General features: G+C 38.0%; 1 protein-coding gene across 7 annotated transcripts in view; it reads left to right on the forward strand.

Moving 5' to 3' along the window:
• pde4cb (phosphodiesterase 4C, cAMP-specific b) overlaps nt 1-15,418 on the forward strand; it is a 106,181-nt gene that overhangs the window by 59,576 nt on the left and 31,187 nt on the right. The window contains exons 1-2 of one of the 7 annotated variants that reach the window (XM_077202729.1): nt 1,498-1,559; nt 1,719-1,810. The exons of 3 other annotated variants lie outside the window; for them this stretch is intronic. In XM_077202729.1, the coding sequence (XP_077058844.1) occupies nt 1,728-1,810 (83 nt within the window). In that variant the 5' untranslated portion in view covers nt 1,498-1,559; nt 1,719-1,727. Of the gene's footprint in view, nt 1-1,269; nt 1,811-11,972; nt 12,101-15,418 lie in introns of those variants that run through there. 3 more of the 7 variants (XM_077202728.1, XM_077202735.1, XM_077202727.1) reach the window with 3 other exon arrangements.

Raw genomic sequence — 15,418 nt, forward strand, 5'->3', positions numbered from 1 at the left:
TCATATATTGAAAAACATGGGACAATATCACTTACTAATATATCATAATGTATTTACATTCAAATTTATATATGAACATGTATGTGCAATATATGTACACAGTAAATGATAGAACTTTGTGAATATTAAATGTACTGCTATTTTTGTCTTCATTTATAAATATTTTATATTCATTAATATATAGCCATACATGGTCAATGCATATATTGCAGTATATTGAAAAATATAGGCACTCGTTTCCCATATATGGAAATGTATTAAGTAATATATTGCATTATATTTTGCAGTATATTCCCATATACTTTTGTTCCGTAAGGGTCACTATATGATAAAATAAATGCTGTTATCATTTAGCTTGATATTACTTCATTGCAAACCCTTCAAAACAATCTGTACATTCCAGTCTAAAAATTCCTGATCAGAAAAGTGGGTAGATTTAGGTCGGACTCTTAGATGGCTCTAATCCAGGCAGTGGAGTCATGTTTCTACAGGAACCACTGCATTTTTGATGACACATAACTGTGGCAATAACAAAACTGATTGCCAGATCTGACATAATATAATAAGGAAGTGATTGGACAGGATATTGAACCAAACTGAGAGTAGTGACCCAGTACTGGACTGAAGTTCTGATTAGACACAATTTTAAACTGACCAAAATGAAGTTCAAAATGGTCACTTGAACACTAAAATAAAGTCGTACACAGTGTCAAAAGAAGTTCTGATTGTACACTCAGACATACTGGACTGAAATTCAGATCAGACTGTAGCAAACTACAGATCGAACACATTACTAGACTGAATTTGTGATCGGACACAATTTTAAACTGACTTTTGATCCGATATGGCACGGGACTAACATTGTAGCAAAATGAAAGATTGGACACAGAACTGAATTGAAATTCTGATCAGACATGCTACCAAACTTAAGTTCTGATTGGACGCTTTGCAAAGCTGAAGTTCTAAAAGTTTAGATCAGGTCATTCTCTCGCTAAGTGTAAGAAAGGAGTATGCAATGAAAATGAAGTATGCAGACAATAGCATAGGCATGTCAGAACAGCACCCACCGCAAGAGTGTGTTGTTTTCACTTCATGCTGTGTGTGTGTTTGCGTCTTACTCTGATGATGTTGGTGGGAGCCACCCATCGCAGACAATTCACAATACACATGTATATGAAATGCTGCAGCGTGTGACTGCACACCACCCTCCAGGCTCAGTGTACTACACCTCCCCCTCTCTCTTTCTTTTCTCTTCTCTTGCTTCTTCCCGCCCATCTAACATTTAGCCCAAGAAACACTCATATGGAAACTTAGCGGGACCTTGAACCTCTAAAATGTGTCCCTCGGGAGTCCCTTAAGTTAAACAAAGAGTTTTATGATTGAATTATGAAAGCAAGTTTTTGAAAGTAGATAGAGTTTCTGATGAACCTTATTTGGCATGTTTCAGAAGATATTTATCAGCTTTGGATGATGATCTACATGAGCTAGTCATCACATTCTTGTTCAACAGACCCTGAGGATGAGGTTCTGTAAATGGAGACAAGACGTCCTGGACTAAGGTGTCAGATTTTTGCCTAGGCTCTATCGATCTTTACTTTTCTGAACATGGTTTTACCTGTCTGTTCATTTGGTTGAGCTTTAAAATAGACTGAAACTCTAAGGATGTTTCTTTTTACTAAGTGCTGGTAAAAGACCAAGACTTAAAGTTGTTTCCACAGCTTTTTGAAATGACGCACAGGGATCCTCGAATCCTCAGGAGGAATTCACTCTTTAATTGTGGCTCAACTCGGAGACGACACTCTTGCATTGGGTATGTTTGGACATCTGCTGTACTTTACGTCAGTTACATAGGATCTGCTTTGTCAAAGTTTATTTTGATTGCTGAAATCAGATCAGGCAGGTCAACTGCAGTATGAATGGAATAACTTAAGAGTCGTTTGCCGCTGTAGGGCTGAAAAAAAAATTTCTTCCATTAAGTGCAGTTCAGATTTATGACTTTGGCACACTTTACAGGAGATGGAAAGTCTCAACAGCTGTATAGACTTTCAGCCTTGGATGTTTCATGTCCAGTTGGTCTCATGTCAAGAACTGTTTTGGAGAAACATGTTTAAAATGTTAACGTTTCAAAGTTTAAAGTAGTTCAACTACTGTTAAACTACTAATAAAAAGGAACTAACAGGTATAAATAATATAAAAATATCTTTAGGCACATTATCAATGAGGATATCAATTTAATAATACAGGTGCTGGTCATATAATTAGAATATCATCAAAAAGTTGATTTATTTCAGTTATTCCATTCAAAAAGTGAAACTTGTATATTATACAAGACTCATTACATGCAAAGTGAGATATTTCAAGCCTTTATTTGTTATAATTTTGATGATTATGACTTACATTTTGTGAAAACCACAAAATCTTAATCTCAGAAAATTAGAATAGTACATGAAAATCACACAGTAATTACACAGTAATCCCATGGTCATTGAACCAGGTTTTGGTTAGTTTGGCAGTGTGGGCAGGTGCAAGTCCTGCTGGAAAATGAAGTCAGCATCTCCATAAAGCTCGTCTACTGAAGGAAGCATGTAGGAAGTGCTCTGAAAATGAGTGGACAGCAGTGGACCAACACCAGCCGATGACATGGCTCCCCAAACCAACACAGACTGTGGAAATTTCACACTGGAATTCAATCATCTTGGATTGTGTGCCTCTCCATTCTTCCTCCAGACTCCGGGACCTTGGTTTCCAAATGAGATGCAAAATTTGCTCTCATCAGAAAAGAGGACTTTGTTCCACTATGCTTTATTAAATCCAGAGTCAACGCAGCCGTCTACCAGGACATTTTCAGAGCACTTCATGCTGACTTCATTTTCCAGCAGGATTTGCACCTGCCCACACTGCCAAAAGAACCAAAACCTGGTTCAATGACCACGGGATTACTGTGTAATTACTGTGTGATTTCATGTAATATTCTAATTTCCTGAGATTTTGATTTTGTGGTTTTCACAGGCTGTAAGCCAAAATCATCAAAATTATAACAAATAAAGGCTTGAGATATCCCACTTTCCATGTAATGAGTCTATACTATACAAGTGTAACTTTTTTAACGGAATTACTGAAATAAAATCAACTTTTTGATGATATTCTAATTATATGACCAGCACCTGTATAAGTATATATCCGAATGAACTGATTAACTAGAATGAATCGGACTACCATAGAGGCATGCGATTATTACCTCAGTTCACTTGGTTTTAATCCTGTATGTGCAATAAAATATGACAAAAAAATATGAATTATACTGAAATATTTCTGAAAAGGCTACACTATTTTGAAGCTACTAAGCCACTTTCAGTTCAGTTAGTAGCACCACTACTTTTAGCTACAGTAGTTACTCCCCAAAATTGGTTAGCCTACTTGATATTATTTGCATACATGTGAGTATCATATATCTCTGTAAATATTTGTCTGTATTTAAGGATTGGTGCATGCAATGCAAAACAAATGCAAATTTGGGCCTTGTGTGCTGGAAACATGTAAACAAATGAAATAACATTGACAGCATTAATATTTGGGTGTCTGTACTCATCACATTAACACCCTTTACACCGGACTACTCACATTTGTTATGCACTGAACGCTTTAAGATAGTATGTGACTTTGTCCAGTTATTGCTTAAACTACAGCAGATCACTAATCTATTTTTAGGTGGAGTGAATCTCAACTCCTCTGTGAACTTTTATTTCTTCCAGATGTGCAGATGTCACAATGCACATGCCTGTGCTTGAGGACGCCATGTTTTAATAATGTTGTCATATCATATAAGAATTCTCAAACATACTAAAGACATCAGTGAAACTGTTTTCAAACCAAAGTTTGTAACCATACAAACAAAGCAGCACAAAAATATTTTTTATTGTTGAAAGTGCTGTAATTATCTGACCACATGCTGTCACTATCCGACCAACACTTGTGTCACTCCAGTGTTAATGTGTATGGTGTTCACATACAACTTTCCATGTTCTCTGTTTGGTTTTCAGTTGTGTTGGCGTAAGCACGTACAACATAAATGATGTGCTGTAGGAGAGGACAACCATGCACAATTAATCCTCAACTTTAGAACTGCACCACACTGTGCAACATATATGGCCCAATGCAGTACCAGGTGCGACACAAGGCATTTTTTCAGGCGCATTGTTGGCATGTTGCTATTTTGAGGCAACTAAAACAAAAACCTTGTCTAAAGTGTATGGCGCAGTATTTTTTTTTTATTATTTAAAGGGCAATATGCCCTTTTTTATTATTTAAAGTAATATGCGCCTATTATAGGGCGGGTGCAAAACGCGCGTACACTCTTCTTATTACACACACAGGCACACGCAGCAGCACACAAACATGCCAAATATTACAAATAAAATGTCCAAGATTATTATTGTGTACATAAAGATATGGTGGAATCCGGCGTGTCCCGTAGATGGTCTGCTTGCGCGCTTTAACCTCACAGATAAGCATGGCGTGAGCCATTCCTCCCCTTTTAAAGGGAATGGGAGATGAGACTCTCATTGCCTTTTTTCACGTTAACCCTAAACACACCCATTACACATTAAGAGAATAGGGACAACCCTTTGAGACCATGCGCCGGGCAGACCATTTTTCCCGTCGTTAAACTAGCAAAAGTGGATTCGGACACGCCCTAAGTGCACTTGAGCCGTGAGCTTTAGGCCCTGTCCACACGGAGACGCGTTTAGCTGTAAACGTAAAAAAATGTAACGTATCGGAGTTTCGTCCAGACGGATCCGGCGTTTTGGGAGACTGAATCCGCTATTTTTTTAAACCGGGTCCCAGAGTGGATAAATCTGAAAACGACACCCTTGCGCTTTCGTGTGTACGGCCAATCCGTATATTTTGTGAAACGATGATGTCATCATCACCCCATGTGTCGACTAGTCAGACACGCTAAGTCAGTAGCCTAACAGCAACAACTGCGACTACATGCTTGTGTTCGTGCCTCACAAGCTACTGAGCCTCTTTTATTTATTTATTTATTATAGGCATACTTTAACGTATTGTTATTATAATTATTTATTTTACTTCTTTATTTATTTCTATTTATTTCTTATGCTATGATGCTTGTATTTTGTCTGATTAAGACATTTTGTATTTTGTAGGGATGGGCATTTCAAGCAAAAATAATATTCGACGATCGCTGGGAATTAATTGATTATTTTTAAAAAAAAAAACAATTATTGGTCTGGCATGTAAACTACATCGGTTTGAGTCGGTTTCAGTGGTTTCCTGTGTACGCAGATATTTCTTGAGATGGCGCCGTGTTTACGGATTTTTTTTTATAACGAGGGAAAAAAAACATTGGCTAGGAAAAGCTCTGGCTTCGTGTGGATGTGGCCTTAGACCATGCACTTAGATCGTTAAAATAGGGTCCATAGTATTTGCTGTCTAGTCGACTAGTATTCGTTCATTTATGAGATTAGTCGACTAAACACGTGTTAACATTAATAAGCCATAAATCATAATAACAAGCCTTTAATTGGCAATATATTACATAGCCTAATCTGCGCTCAAATGCACGCATTAAAGCTTGCCACAGCGCACAGGCAAATTATTATGAGTGTGTCATGAAAAACAGAAGGATACATTTAAACATGTCTAAACATTTTAATAATTTACTGATAATGTTTTTTGTGTTAATGGCTGCAGAGATTAAAGGGATAGTTCAACCAAAAATTAAAAATCTGTCAGTATTTACTCTCCCTCATGTAGTTCCAACCCCGTAAGGCCTTCGTTCATCTTCGGAAAACGAATTAAGATATTTTTGATGAAATCTGAGAGCTGGATCACTCCTCCATACTAGTCCATAGGCTTCTTGAGGGATTGAACTTGCCGGCCTCAAAAACGTATTAAAGACATCGTTAAAATAGTCCAAGTGACTACAGTGGCTCAATCTTAAGTTTATCAAACGACGAGAATACTTTTTGTGCGCAAAAAACAAACAAAAATAACGACTTTATTTCAACTATTCATTACCTTCTATCTGGGCCTCGAGTCAGGTTACTAGTTTAACAGCATATGATCTGTTGTTGTACGTCACACGCATCACCCACATGACCAGCGTCGGCCAATAGTGAGCCTACGTGTGACGTAGCTCTAAGCAATTACGCCTAGCTGCCTATATGCACGTTTGATATAGATTACATAATCTCTGATTATTTATTTTCGATTTGAATTGGTTAATTTGAAAGTAAATATTTCAAGCTTTCGGTCTGTGAAGCAAGTATACACTGATTTTTGGTTTGTTTTGTGACGTGACTGAGACCAAGACTGCAGAAAGCGCATCCTGATTGTTTTCATTATTTTACAAAAGCACACCATTTTGTTGTTATTTTGAGTTTACAGAAATAAAAGTAGACCCTATTCAGTTAGCAGTAAGCGCGCTCTCCACACAAACACTTATGCGCCTGATAATAGCGCACATTTATCTAGGTTAACATTAGAGCGAGAGGATTTGTAAAGTTGCAACTACTTACATGCTTCAAGTGATAAGCCATATTTGAGGTCGATGGACGATAAGCTAATGTTTGGATTTCCAGAAGCAAAAACCGCTAAACGCCACTTCCCTTTGTCAGCATAATCCTCCAAGTCAACAAAAAAAACAATAATAAGATGCAAATTGAATTATGAATCAAGTATGATTTCAAGATGAATGACAGTGGGCGTATGAGCCGGCTTTTAATTGCCGAGTTGCAAGTTATCACGTTTTGTCCATCGTTACAGAGGCAACCAGTGGCAATGATGACATGATTTTGCGAGTAGCAAGTAAACACAGTGTTCCTTCTGCTGCTGTAAAACTTTGAAAGAAATGGACACGGCAGTCACTTGCATCACTACTCCCCCTACTGTATGGTTCAGTTTCTTCATTGTTACATTTTGAATTGTGTTTTCATCATCTGCAATGTTTTAGTGATTTTTCAACTGTTTACTATGTCTTGTTGTCCAAAGAGGTGGACTTTGAAGTTTTTTGAAAAAAGCACACATGGACTTAGCTGGTTTTGCAGCAAAATACAACTAAATGTGTTAAATATCAATGAATTTACTAAAGGGACTTTTACAAATAAGACATTTAAATAACTGACTAATAAACTTTTCATTGCCATCAGAGTTAAATTACTGAACCTAAACATAGGAGCCTGATATAAAAAAAGCTACTTTAAAAGAAAAATGTATATAGTAAAGTATATATTAGTTCATGCTTTGTATAAAATTCATACATTTTATAAAAGTTTTTACTAATGCATTATTGAATGTGCATATACACTTTAACTCTATAATTGAATTTACACAGTTGGCTGCAGAATTTATCTAATGCACTTTACGATATATTAATTTTTATTAACAAAGTTCGGGAGGAACACATTCAAAATGATCTATCCAATCAGCACGAGAGGAGGCCTGTATACATAGCCGACTCGCCTATGTTCCTCGACAGTTTTCTGCATTTGGTAACTCTTCCCGTCTGATGACAAGCACCTGTTCTTCACCTGACACCACAACTGAGCCTCCGGCATCATCACGCGGATGTCAGCTCATCTGAGACACCCACCATCCTCTTCAGTGTCCTCTTATACCTCTGCCCATCCAACAATATCTGCAATAGAGAAATGGACAGTGTTAGGTTTGAAGCAGGCGATAATCAGCTCAGGTGTCCATTTCTCAAGGTAAATGAACAAAGCCCAGTTTTATGTCTTCTTACAATCAATGAATCCTTCTCGTAAACCCACTCCATCCTCCAAGGCACTAATGAAGTGAGCAAGACCCGTAGTGCCCTGACTCATGTCCCTTACAAGACTGGGCCCTCTTCGAGCGTTGGGCCATGGCAGTAGGACTTCAGCAAGTCTGGCCCGGCAGAGCTTACATGTCTGAAGCTGTGAGTATCGAACTCCTGTCCAGTGATGCGAGAGCCCTCCCAGTCCAGCAACCAAACCCCTGCCCACAACTGCTGCACCAACAGCCTTGTGCTCCCCAATTTTTTCGGGGTTGTCTGTACCATTTCCTGGCTGCTGGCCCACGTCTATTTTGCATCTTTTTCAGGGGAGTATTCTAGCTTCGGGCCAAATTCTAAGCTGATTTTCAGCATGTTCCTTTCAACATCTGACATCTGTTTTACATGGCATAAAAAAAGTGACTAGGTAGAAAAGCTATGCAAAATTCAATCAGAGCGAACTGACTGAAACTGATTTCCAGAAATTCTGACATGGCATTTATACTTGCTAATTATGATTGGATTCCAATCAGATCTGCACAAAAATCAGATTTGACTGACAGTCTCAACAAGGCTTTATTTTAGAATTACATTTTTCAGATGAACTCAGCCCTTAACAGCAAAAGGATTCTTGGTCAGTGAGCTCCTTGCTGTCTAAGTGGGTGGTTCTTAGCCTAAACAAGCCGCCAAAGTGGGCCAGACTTTAATCTGCCAGTCAGAGATCTTGCCATGTGAGACTAGTGTTTGAGAAAACATTTTTTTTTTTTTGGTTCTAGTGTTACAGAAGGTACATACTGCATCAATACTATTGTTTAATATTGTTTTATCGTTTAAAAAAAGTGTATGTTGCTTTGGATAAAGAGCGTATAAATATCAAATGATGTGAAGGTGCTGTAACGATTTTAGGTCATATTATTATATATAATTATCTAATACAAATTCAGGTAAGCTTTAGAGAAAACCAAACAAATGTTTAGAGGCTACAATGCTTATTTCTTGGTAGAAATTGAGTCATAAGTTGGAAAAAAGGGGGCTCCTGCTCTGTCTTGGGGTCAAGAAAAGAAAAGAAAACAAAAAAGTATCTAGGAATGATCGTCCATCAGCAAAGATGGCAGAATTTAAATCAAGTGTGCCAGCTGAGCAGTTGCCATCGAGATGAATGGGAAAGCTAACGGTTAGCTCTAACTAGTATTGTCACATAAAGAGGTGTAAATTCTCAGGACACTTATTTCTGTGGTATTGGTGTTGAATTAGGGATATTTTATGAATGATATTCAAAAGACTCCTGTAGAACTCTTGTTTTTCTTTTCATCCTGATTCACTCTCCACACAAACCTTATTGTCCTGTTGCTAACATAAAAGTGAATATGTTCCTGATCATGCTCTGTGTGTAGGTTTCTTTGGTGAACTGGTTGAAATAACTTTCCTAGCAGTTTTCAGTTTGTGGCTGCCCCCATCCGGCTGAAAGGTGAAATTTTGCTTTTTTTGAACTGCAGGGACTTGATGATTTGTTTTGAGAATTTCGGCCACCATTAATTCATAAATAATAGCATGCAAACACACGGATACTTGCTGAAACAGCGCTCTTTTGGGAATTTATTGCATGTGGAAAGATAAACTTGTGTAGGTGCGTGTGTGTGTGTGTGTGAGAGAGAGAGAGAGAGAGAGAGAGAGAGAGAGAGAGAGAGAGAGAGAGAGAGAGAGAGAGAGAGTAGGATCAGTAGTCTCGCCAGAGGTTTATTTTGGCTTCCTCAAAAGAGAGTTTTGTTTAATTTGAGAAAAATAAGCTCATAAGAAGTATGCAGAATACATCATTTGTATTCAATTGTGCTGTGGACTTGAATTGAATGTTATCTGAAATCATGCGAGGAGAGGTGAGCTATTTTTTTTTTATTAACAAACTGACTTTGTTGTGTTCATAAGTGTTATGGACCTCCTTAATGTGTGTGATTGAGTAAACAAGATGGATGAAGTTCGCTACTCCTGTCTTGTGTGCTTTATTGATGCTTACTAACTCCTGACAGACATACTCTTTTCTCATAGCAATAAATTGTCAAAGAATTTTTATTTAAAAAAAGCTATAAATTGTGTGTATAAGTAATCATTGTGTATATTTACAATAAGAGCAATACAGATAATCTACAACTATATAGACAACTATATATTAGTATCCACAACAATGCATGACAATGTTCTGTTTATTATGAGCATGTGCTTAAGTTAGGTCATCTGCCGCTTTAAATGCTTAAGCTCTTTGAAACAGGATGGATTCTGATTGGCTGTAAATGTTGTAATCATTCATCAGCTGGAAAAAAAAGTTATCTGAAAGTGATTCCAACAATGTCGTTCCTCTCTGTTGTTATTGTTATAGTTGTGGTGTTGACCTCCCTATTCTCATATCATTATCATCATAATTATTGTCCTTGGTATGAACTGGCCTTAGAGGGATTTCACCCAAAAATAAAAAGAAATACCCCATGATTTACTCACTCTTAAGCCATCCTAGGTGTATATGAAATTTCTCTTTCAGACTAATACAATCTGAGTTATATAAAAAAATGCCCTGGCTCTTCCCGGCTTTGTAATGGCCGTGAATGGCCATTATTCCACACGGCTCGGGGGGTTAATAAAGGCATTCTGAAGCGAAGCGAAGCGTTTGTGTAAGAAAAATATTCATATTGAAAACTTTATTTGACTAAAAGAACTAGCTTCCAGCAGACAGCCTACACAAGTCGACTTACGCCAAAGGAGTAACACTTGATGATGTATGACATAGGACGTAGGAGTAGCGTTAGCTTTGATGCTTCTCGCGGTTCAAACAAACAGGGCTGGGCAACAAACTCAAGCTCCTCTGACATTTCTCTTTAAAAAATTCTCGTTTTAGACTTCTAATTCGTGACTGGAGCTCTAACTTCTGCGCTTCTGTGTTCATCAATGTGTCGTGCGTTAGGGTCACAGGTTACTCTTTCGCCGTAAATCGATGTGTACGGCTGTCTGCCGGAAGCTAGTTATTTTAGTCGATACATTTTTAAATATGGATATTTTTCTCACACAAACACATCGCTTTACTTCAGAAGGCCTTTATTAACCCCCCTGAGCTGTGCGGAGGACTTTTATCATATATAGAATAGAATAGATGAAATAGCTATAGTTAAACATAAACGGCCATTCACTGCCATTATAAGGCCCCGATACGCACCTCTTCCGAAATGAGCGAGTCAACCGAGTGCGCGCATGTGGGCAGCTTCCTATTTAGCAGGGCTGGTAGCCATAGCAACGAGGGAGAGTGACAGCCGCCCAGTCAATCAGAGCACTCGGTCCGAATGGAATAATGAGCTGTGTTTATTGCAGCCCTGAGAGGACTACAGACACTCTATTTTTATAAACTCCTTTTCAGAGTACTTACATTTTAGATGTGTATTGGTATATAAAGACAGTTTAAACAAATTTGGCAAAAAGTGTTTTAGAAACACATTGCCTACCCTGCCTTTAAGCATATTTTCATTAATAAGTATTCTTTTTAAAAGTATGCTAAAGTGTACTTCTTTATCACAAGTAATGTTTTGTTTAAAACATGACACATGGTTTTATATTTGAATGTAGTGACATTCATACCTTTTAAGAATGAGATAATTGTACAGGGACATATTATAAATGCACTTGCGTTATTGCTCGCTTTAAGGGGAGTCTCCAGTAAAGGGTTAATGTTGAGACAGTCATCTGGCGGCTCCGCCCTCTCCATAGGCTGTGACTCACTGTTCAGCTGCCAGTCCCACAAACACACATAAACACAAATGCATACACCCCCCCCCCCCAAATGAGGCCAGCATACTGGTGTAAACTCATGTATATCAGAGTTCAGCTGTCTGAGCTGCAGGGAGAGATAGAGAGAGAGTTTACTTTGGTGCTTGGTGACACTGGAAGTTTTTTTTATTTGTGTATTATCCTTGTATTTAACAGCAGGATTCAAGACTATACATTTTTTTATGAGGATTACAAGGACTCAATGTGATTTTAAACTGATGGATGACAACTAGGCTAATGCAAGATGTCTGGGTGAACTCTGTCATGTCAGCGTGGCTCCATGTGTTCATCACTCTTCTACGACAGTAACTCAGCGGTGGGAAGCATGTGTTTCAGAATACAAAAAAGGAAGAGCTGATTTCTGGAGGAACCAGCGAGAGACACAGAGGGAAATATGAGTTTGCCAACTAGCTGTGTCTTTCTCCCACCCACTGACCGCACTTTTAAAGTTCGAAACGTCAGTCTTTGCGGCTCTCCGTGCGCTGTCAACTGTCCAATTGACATTGTGCAGAAACGCAGGCGGTAATTGAATTTCATATTTTTTTGCTTCTGTTGTGTCAAGAATCAATTATTCATGCAAAATAACTTTGGCTCTTCTAAAAAGTAATGTTATCCCTGATGTTAAAATACTTTTTCCCCAGTTTAACAGGACTTTAACTGTAAGCCAATTAAGCAGTTTGATTTCCACAAAAAGGGAGACACTGAGGCTCTGCGGTGCTTTCAAAATATTTGTTTGAGCGGTCTGTCTTGTCAAATTATGGCTCAACCAATAGCATATGTTTGGGGTGGGGCTACTCGTTTACCTGACCAATAGAAGATAGGGGCAGGGGTTGAAGGGGTGGTAGGAGTGTTTGGGCAAACCTGTTTGAAACCAATTATTGTTTTTGAAGGTCAGACAGGTGAAGTAGAAATGTCTGATTTAGAACAATTTATTTATATTGGCATTTCTGTCAGGACCACTATCGTCAAATACGATTGACAATAAGCATTCAGTTAGGATTGGCGGTATGGTTCTGTTCTGGGCAAGAACTCCCTGCGCATCCATGAAGCCTAGCATGGAAATAGCAGTGAGGGCACAATAACCCCCCTTAGGATAAACAGACCAGAACCAACATGAATGTATTGCAGATATCATTAATTCAAGATTTTAAGTACAACATAATTCGAGAATTTATTCTGTTTCAAGGGGAATCAGAAAACCATTCTGACTGGACGAGAGGAGGAGCTGGGGATGGAGGAGGGTAATTTGCTCCTGAGAACGCTTTAGCTGCTGAAAATACTGAAGGAGCAATATACCTATTCCTATAGGTAGACGTGTATCAGCTGAGAGTCAGCTGATGCAAGCTTGACTAACGTGACCTGCCAGAACTGACGCTACACTTAATTTTGGTCATTCCAATATGCTGAAAAGTGATAATTGGTTATGCAAAGTGACCAATCTCTTTTTTCTTATACTTGCTGCCAATACCATCATGACCAGGGGTTAAATTGTGATTTATTATGTGGGGGTGCTCTTCCTAGGGTGGTCCGGGGGCATGCCCCCCCGGGATTTTTTTTTTTTTTAAATAAACCATTAAATAGCACTTTCTGGAGAGTTTTGTGCAAAGAAATTGAGAAATTGAGTATTGCATGATATGTGAAAAACTGCAAGGTTAAGAGCATATACTTTGCATTGTTGTAGTATCAACAGGTATTAGGATATTTAGCATTTATATTACTGTCAATCAGTCATCACTTGATTAAACATTGTATAGGTAATACAATGTGTAATCAAGTGATGACTGATTAACAGTTACAATTGCCTTGTTATGATAGATAGTGACCCATACAATGTGCCAAACATAATGTGCCACATGAAGAGACAGCAACAGCAACAGCTGAGAAGATCTGGGTCTGTGATGACCAGGTCCACCTCACACACACTTCCTTCTCCAATTCTCTCTCTTTACTACTACAACACACACACACTCATCCTACTCTGCATCATTTCTAATCAAGATATGCACAAGTCACAAAAATAAAACAATCTAACCTTGTGGAAAGGTTGCTTGGTAGCTAAATGTAGGTCTAGCAAGTCTTATATGTCTGTAATTCACACAGATCAAATACAAATATGCTGACTGAATATATTGCTAGTTTATTTTGAGTAGCCAGCTAGCAGTTCTCTTGGCAGTTTGCTGATAATCCGGTGTCTGAAGTAAAATGCTCAAAACATCTCCTGAGAAAAATCACATGGTCAACCTAGTCTTGGTTATTTAATTTTGATTTAGTCTTATTTTCCTTACCTTGTCATTCAAGGCCACATCCCGGGCAACTACGGATCTCCCAGGAATATTCATTATATATTGCTGCGTACATTTATCCGTGTCACCTAGATGCGCGTGCGCGATCATGGTCGACTAACAACTAGATTAAGCAGCTGAACAAGAATACGGCCGTGTTCCGATTGTTCTCAGCTCCGCCGAGACAAAATAGACATGCCATTTCAAAAATCTTTCATTTATGGTCATAAATATGTTTTCAAAAGCATTACTTTCATCAAATTTTATGTGACAATTTCCAGTAGGCAACTGACTGCAAAAAAGCAGGCTTATGTGCCGGGGCTGAACCCCGGAGAGCCCCGGCCCAATTTAACCACTGATCATTACATATAGTAAAAATTATGTTTATTGTGCAGTTTCTAGCTTGAAGTTAACTGAAACAGATTTTTTATTTATTTAAAAAAAAAACATTTCAAAGATATGTATGCTACTATGATAACTTTCTTCGGATGAATTGAGTCCAGTGAAAGACTTATTTTGTAGTTGTGCTTCATGAAAACCTGTAAATTGTAATTAAATAGATACAACTTGATGCATTTAATTCAGAAATGCATACAGAACAATAAAAAAGCTGTCTACTGAAAATAACTGTAAGAAGCATCCAACACTAAATAATTCGAAAACATAGCTATTTTACTAGATTTTGTATGGATTTGTATGATATGATTCGTGAAAAAGTAAGCACCCTTAACCCTAAACATCAGTGGGGCATAAACAGATCGTACTAAAAAAATACGAATGAGATCATACAAATTTGATGTGAATTAGCCGCAAATTGAGGTAAGAATTGCTTTGAGATTGTTTTATAAATAAGGATTGTTTGCCTTTGGACAGTTGTTTTGTAGGTATCAGTTTCTGTGTTGCGATATTTGTGACTAAACGGTATATTCTTGAACCACACATGCTGAAAACATTACAGAAATGAACTTTCAATGATGTTGATTCAGGAAATTTGTTTTTGTCATTAGCAGTCCCTGTGAGAGTTCTCTCATGACAGTGATGGAGTGAATTTCACAAAAACATGTCCAGGTCATATTTCACTCCAAAATCAGATCATAACACGTTTAAAAATAAATGCATCCAAGGTAAAAAAACAAACAAAAAAAAAACACTTTAATTTTCTCCTAATTTACATTGAAGCATCACCTCTTTTCTCACAGTGTCTAAAACGGTATGAAAAAGGATTCTGTCTCTCTAAACCTGTCCTTTCTGAGAGCCCATCTTCTCTGATTGGTCAGATGACACAGTCTGTTGTGATTGGTCTACCGCTTACAGAGTGTGTCAGAAACAACACGTCCATTACCATATCTGAATTTCTGATCCGGAGGCTTCCTCAGCACAGTGCTTATCAGTAATTAAACAGTAATGATGGTGTCAGTTTTACCATATCAATTCGAGCCCGAGTCCTCATCCTTTGGAAGTGCATGCAGAATGGATTTGCATTTGCAGTGCAGAAAAACAGCAGGTTCTCAACATGTTATCAACATGAACCAAACTCTTCCAGACCTCAGCTACAGCT

Source organism: Siphateles boraxobius, unplaced genomic scaffold (assembly GCF_051911475.1).
Source record: "Siphateles boraxobius isolate OS27281-9 unplaced genomic scaffold, OSU_SipBor_1 5, whole genome shotgun sequence".
Taxonomy (NCBI): Eukaryota; Metazoa; Chordata; class Actinopteri; order Cypriniformes; family Leuciscidae; genus Siphateles; species Siphateles boraxobius.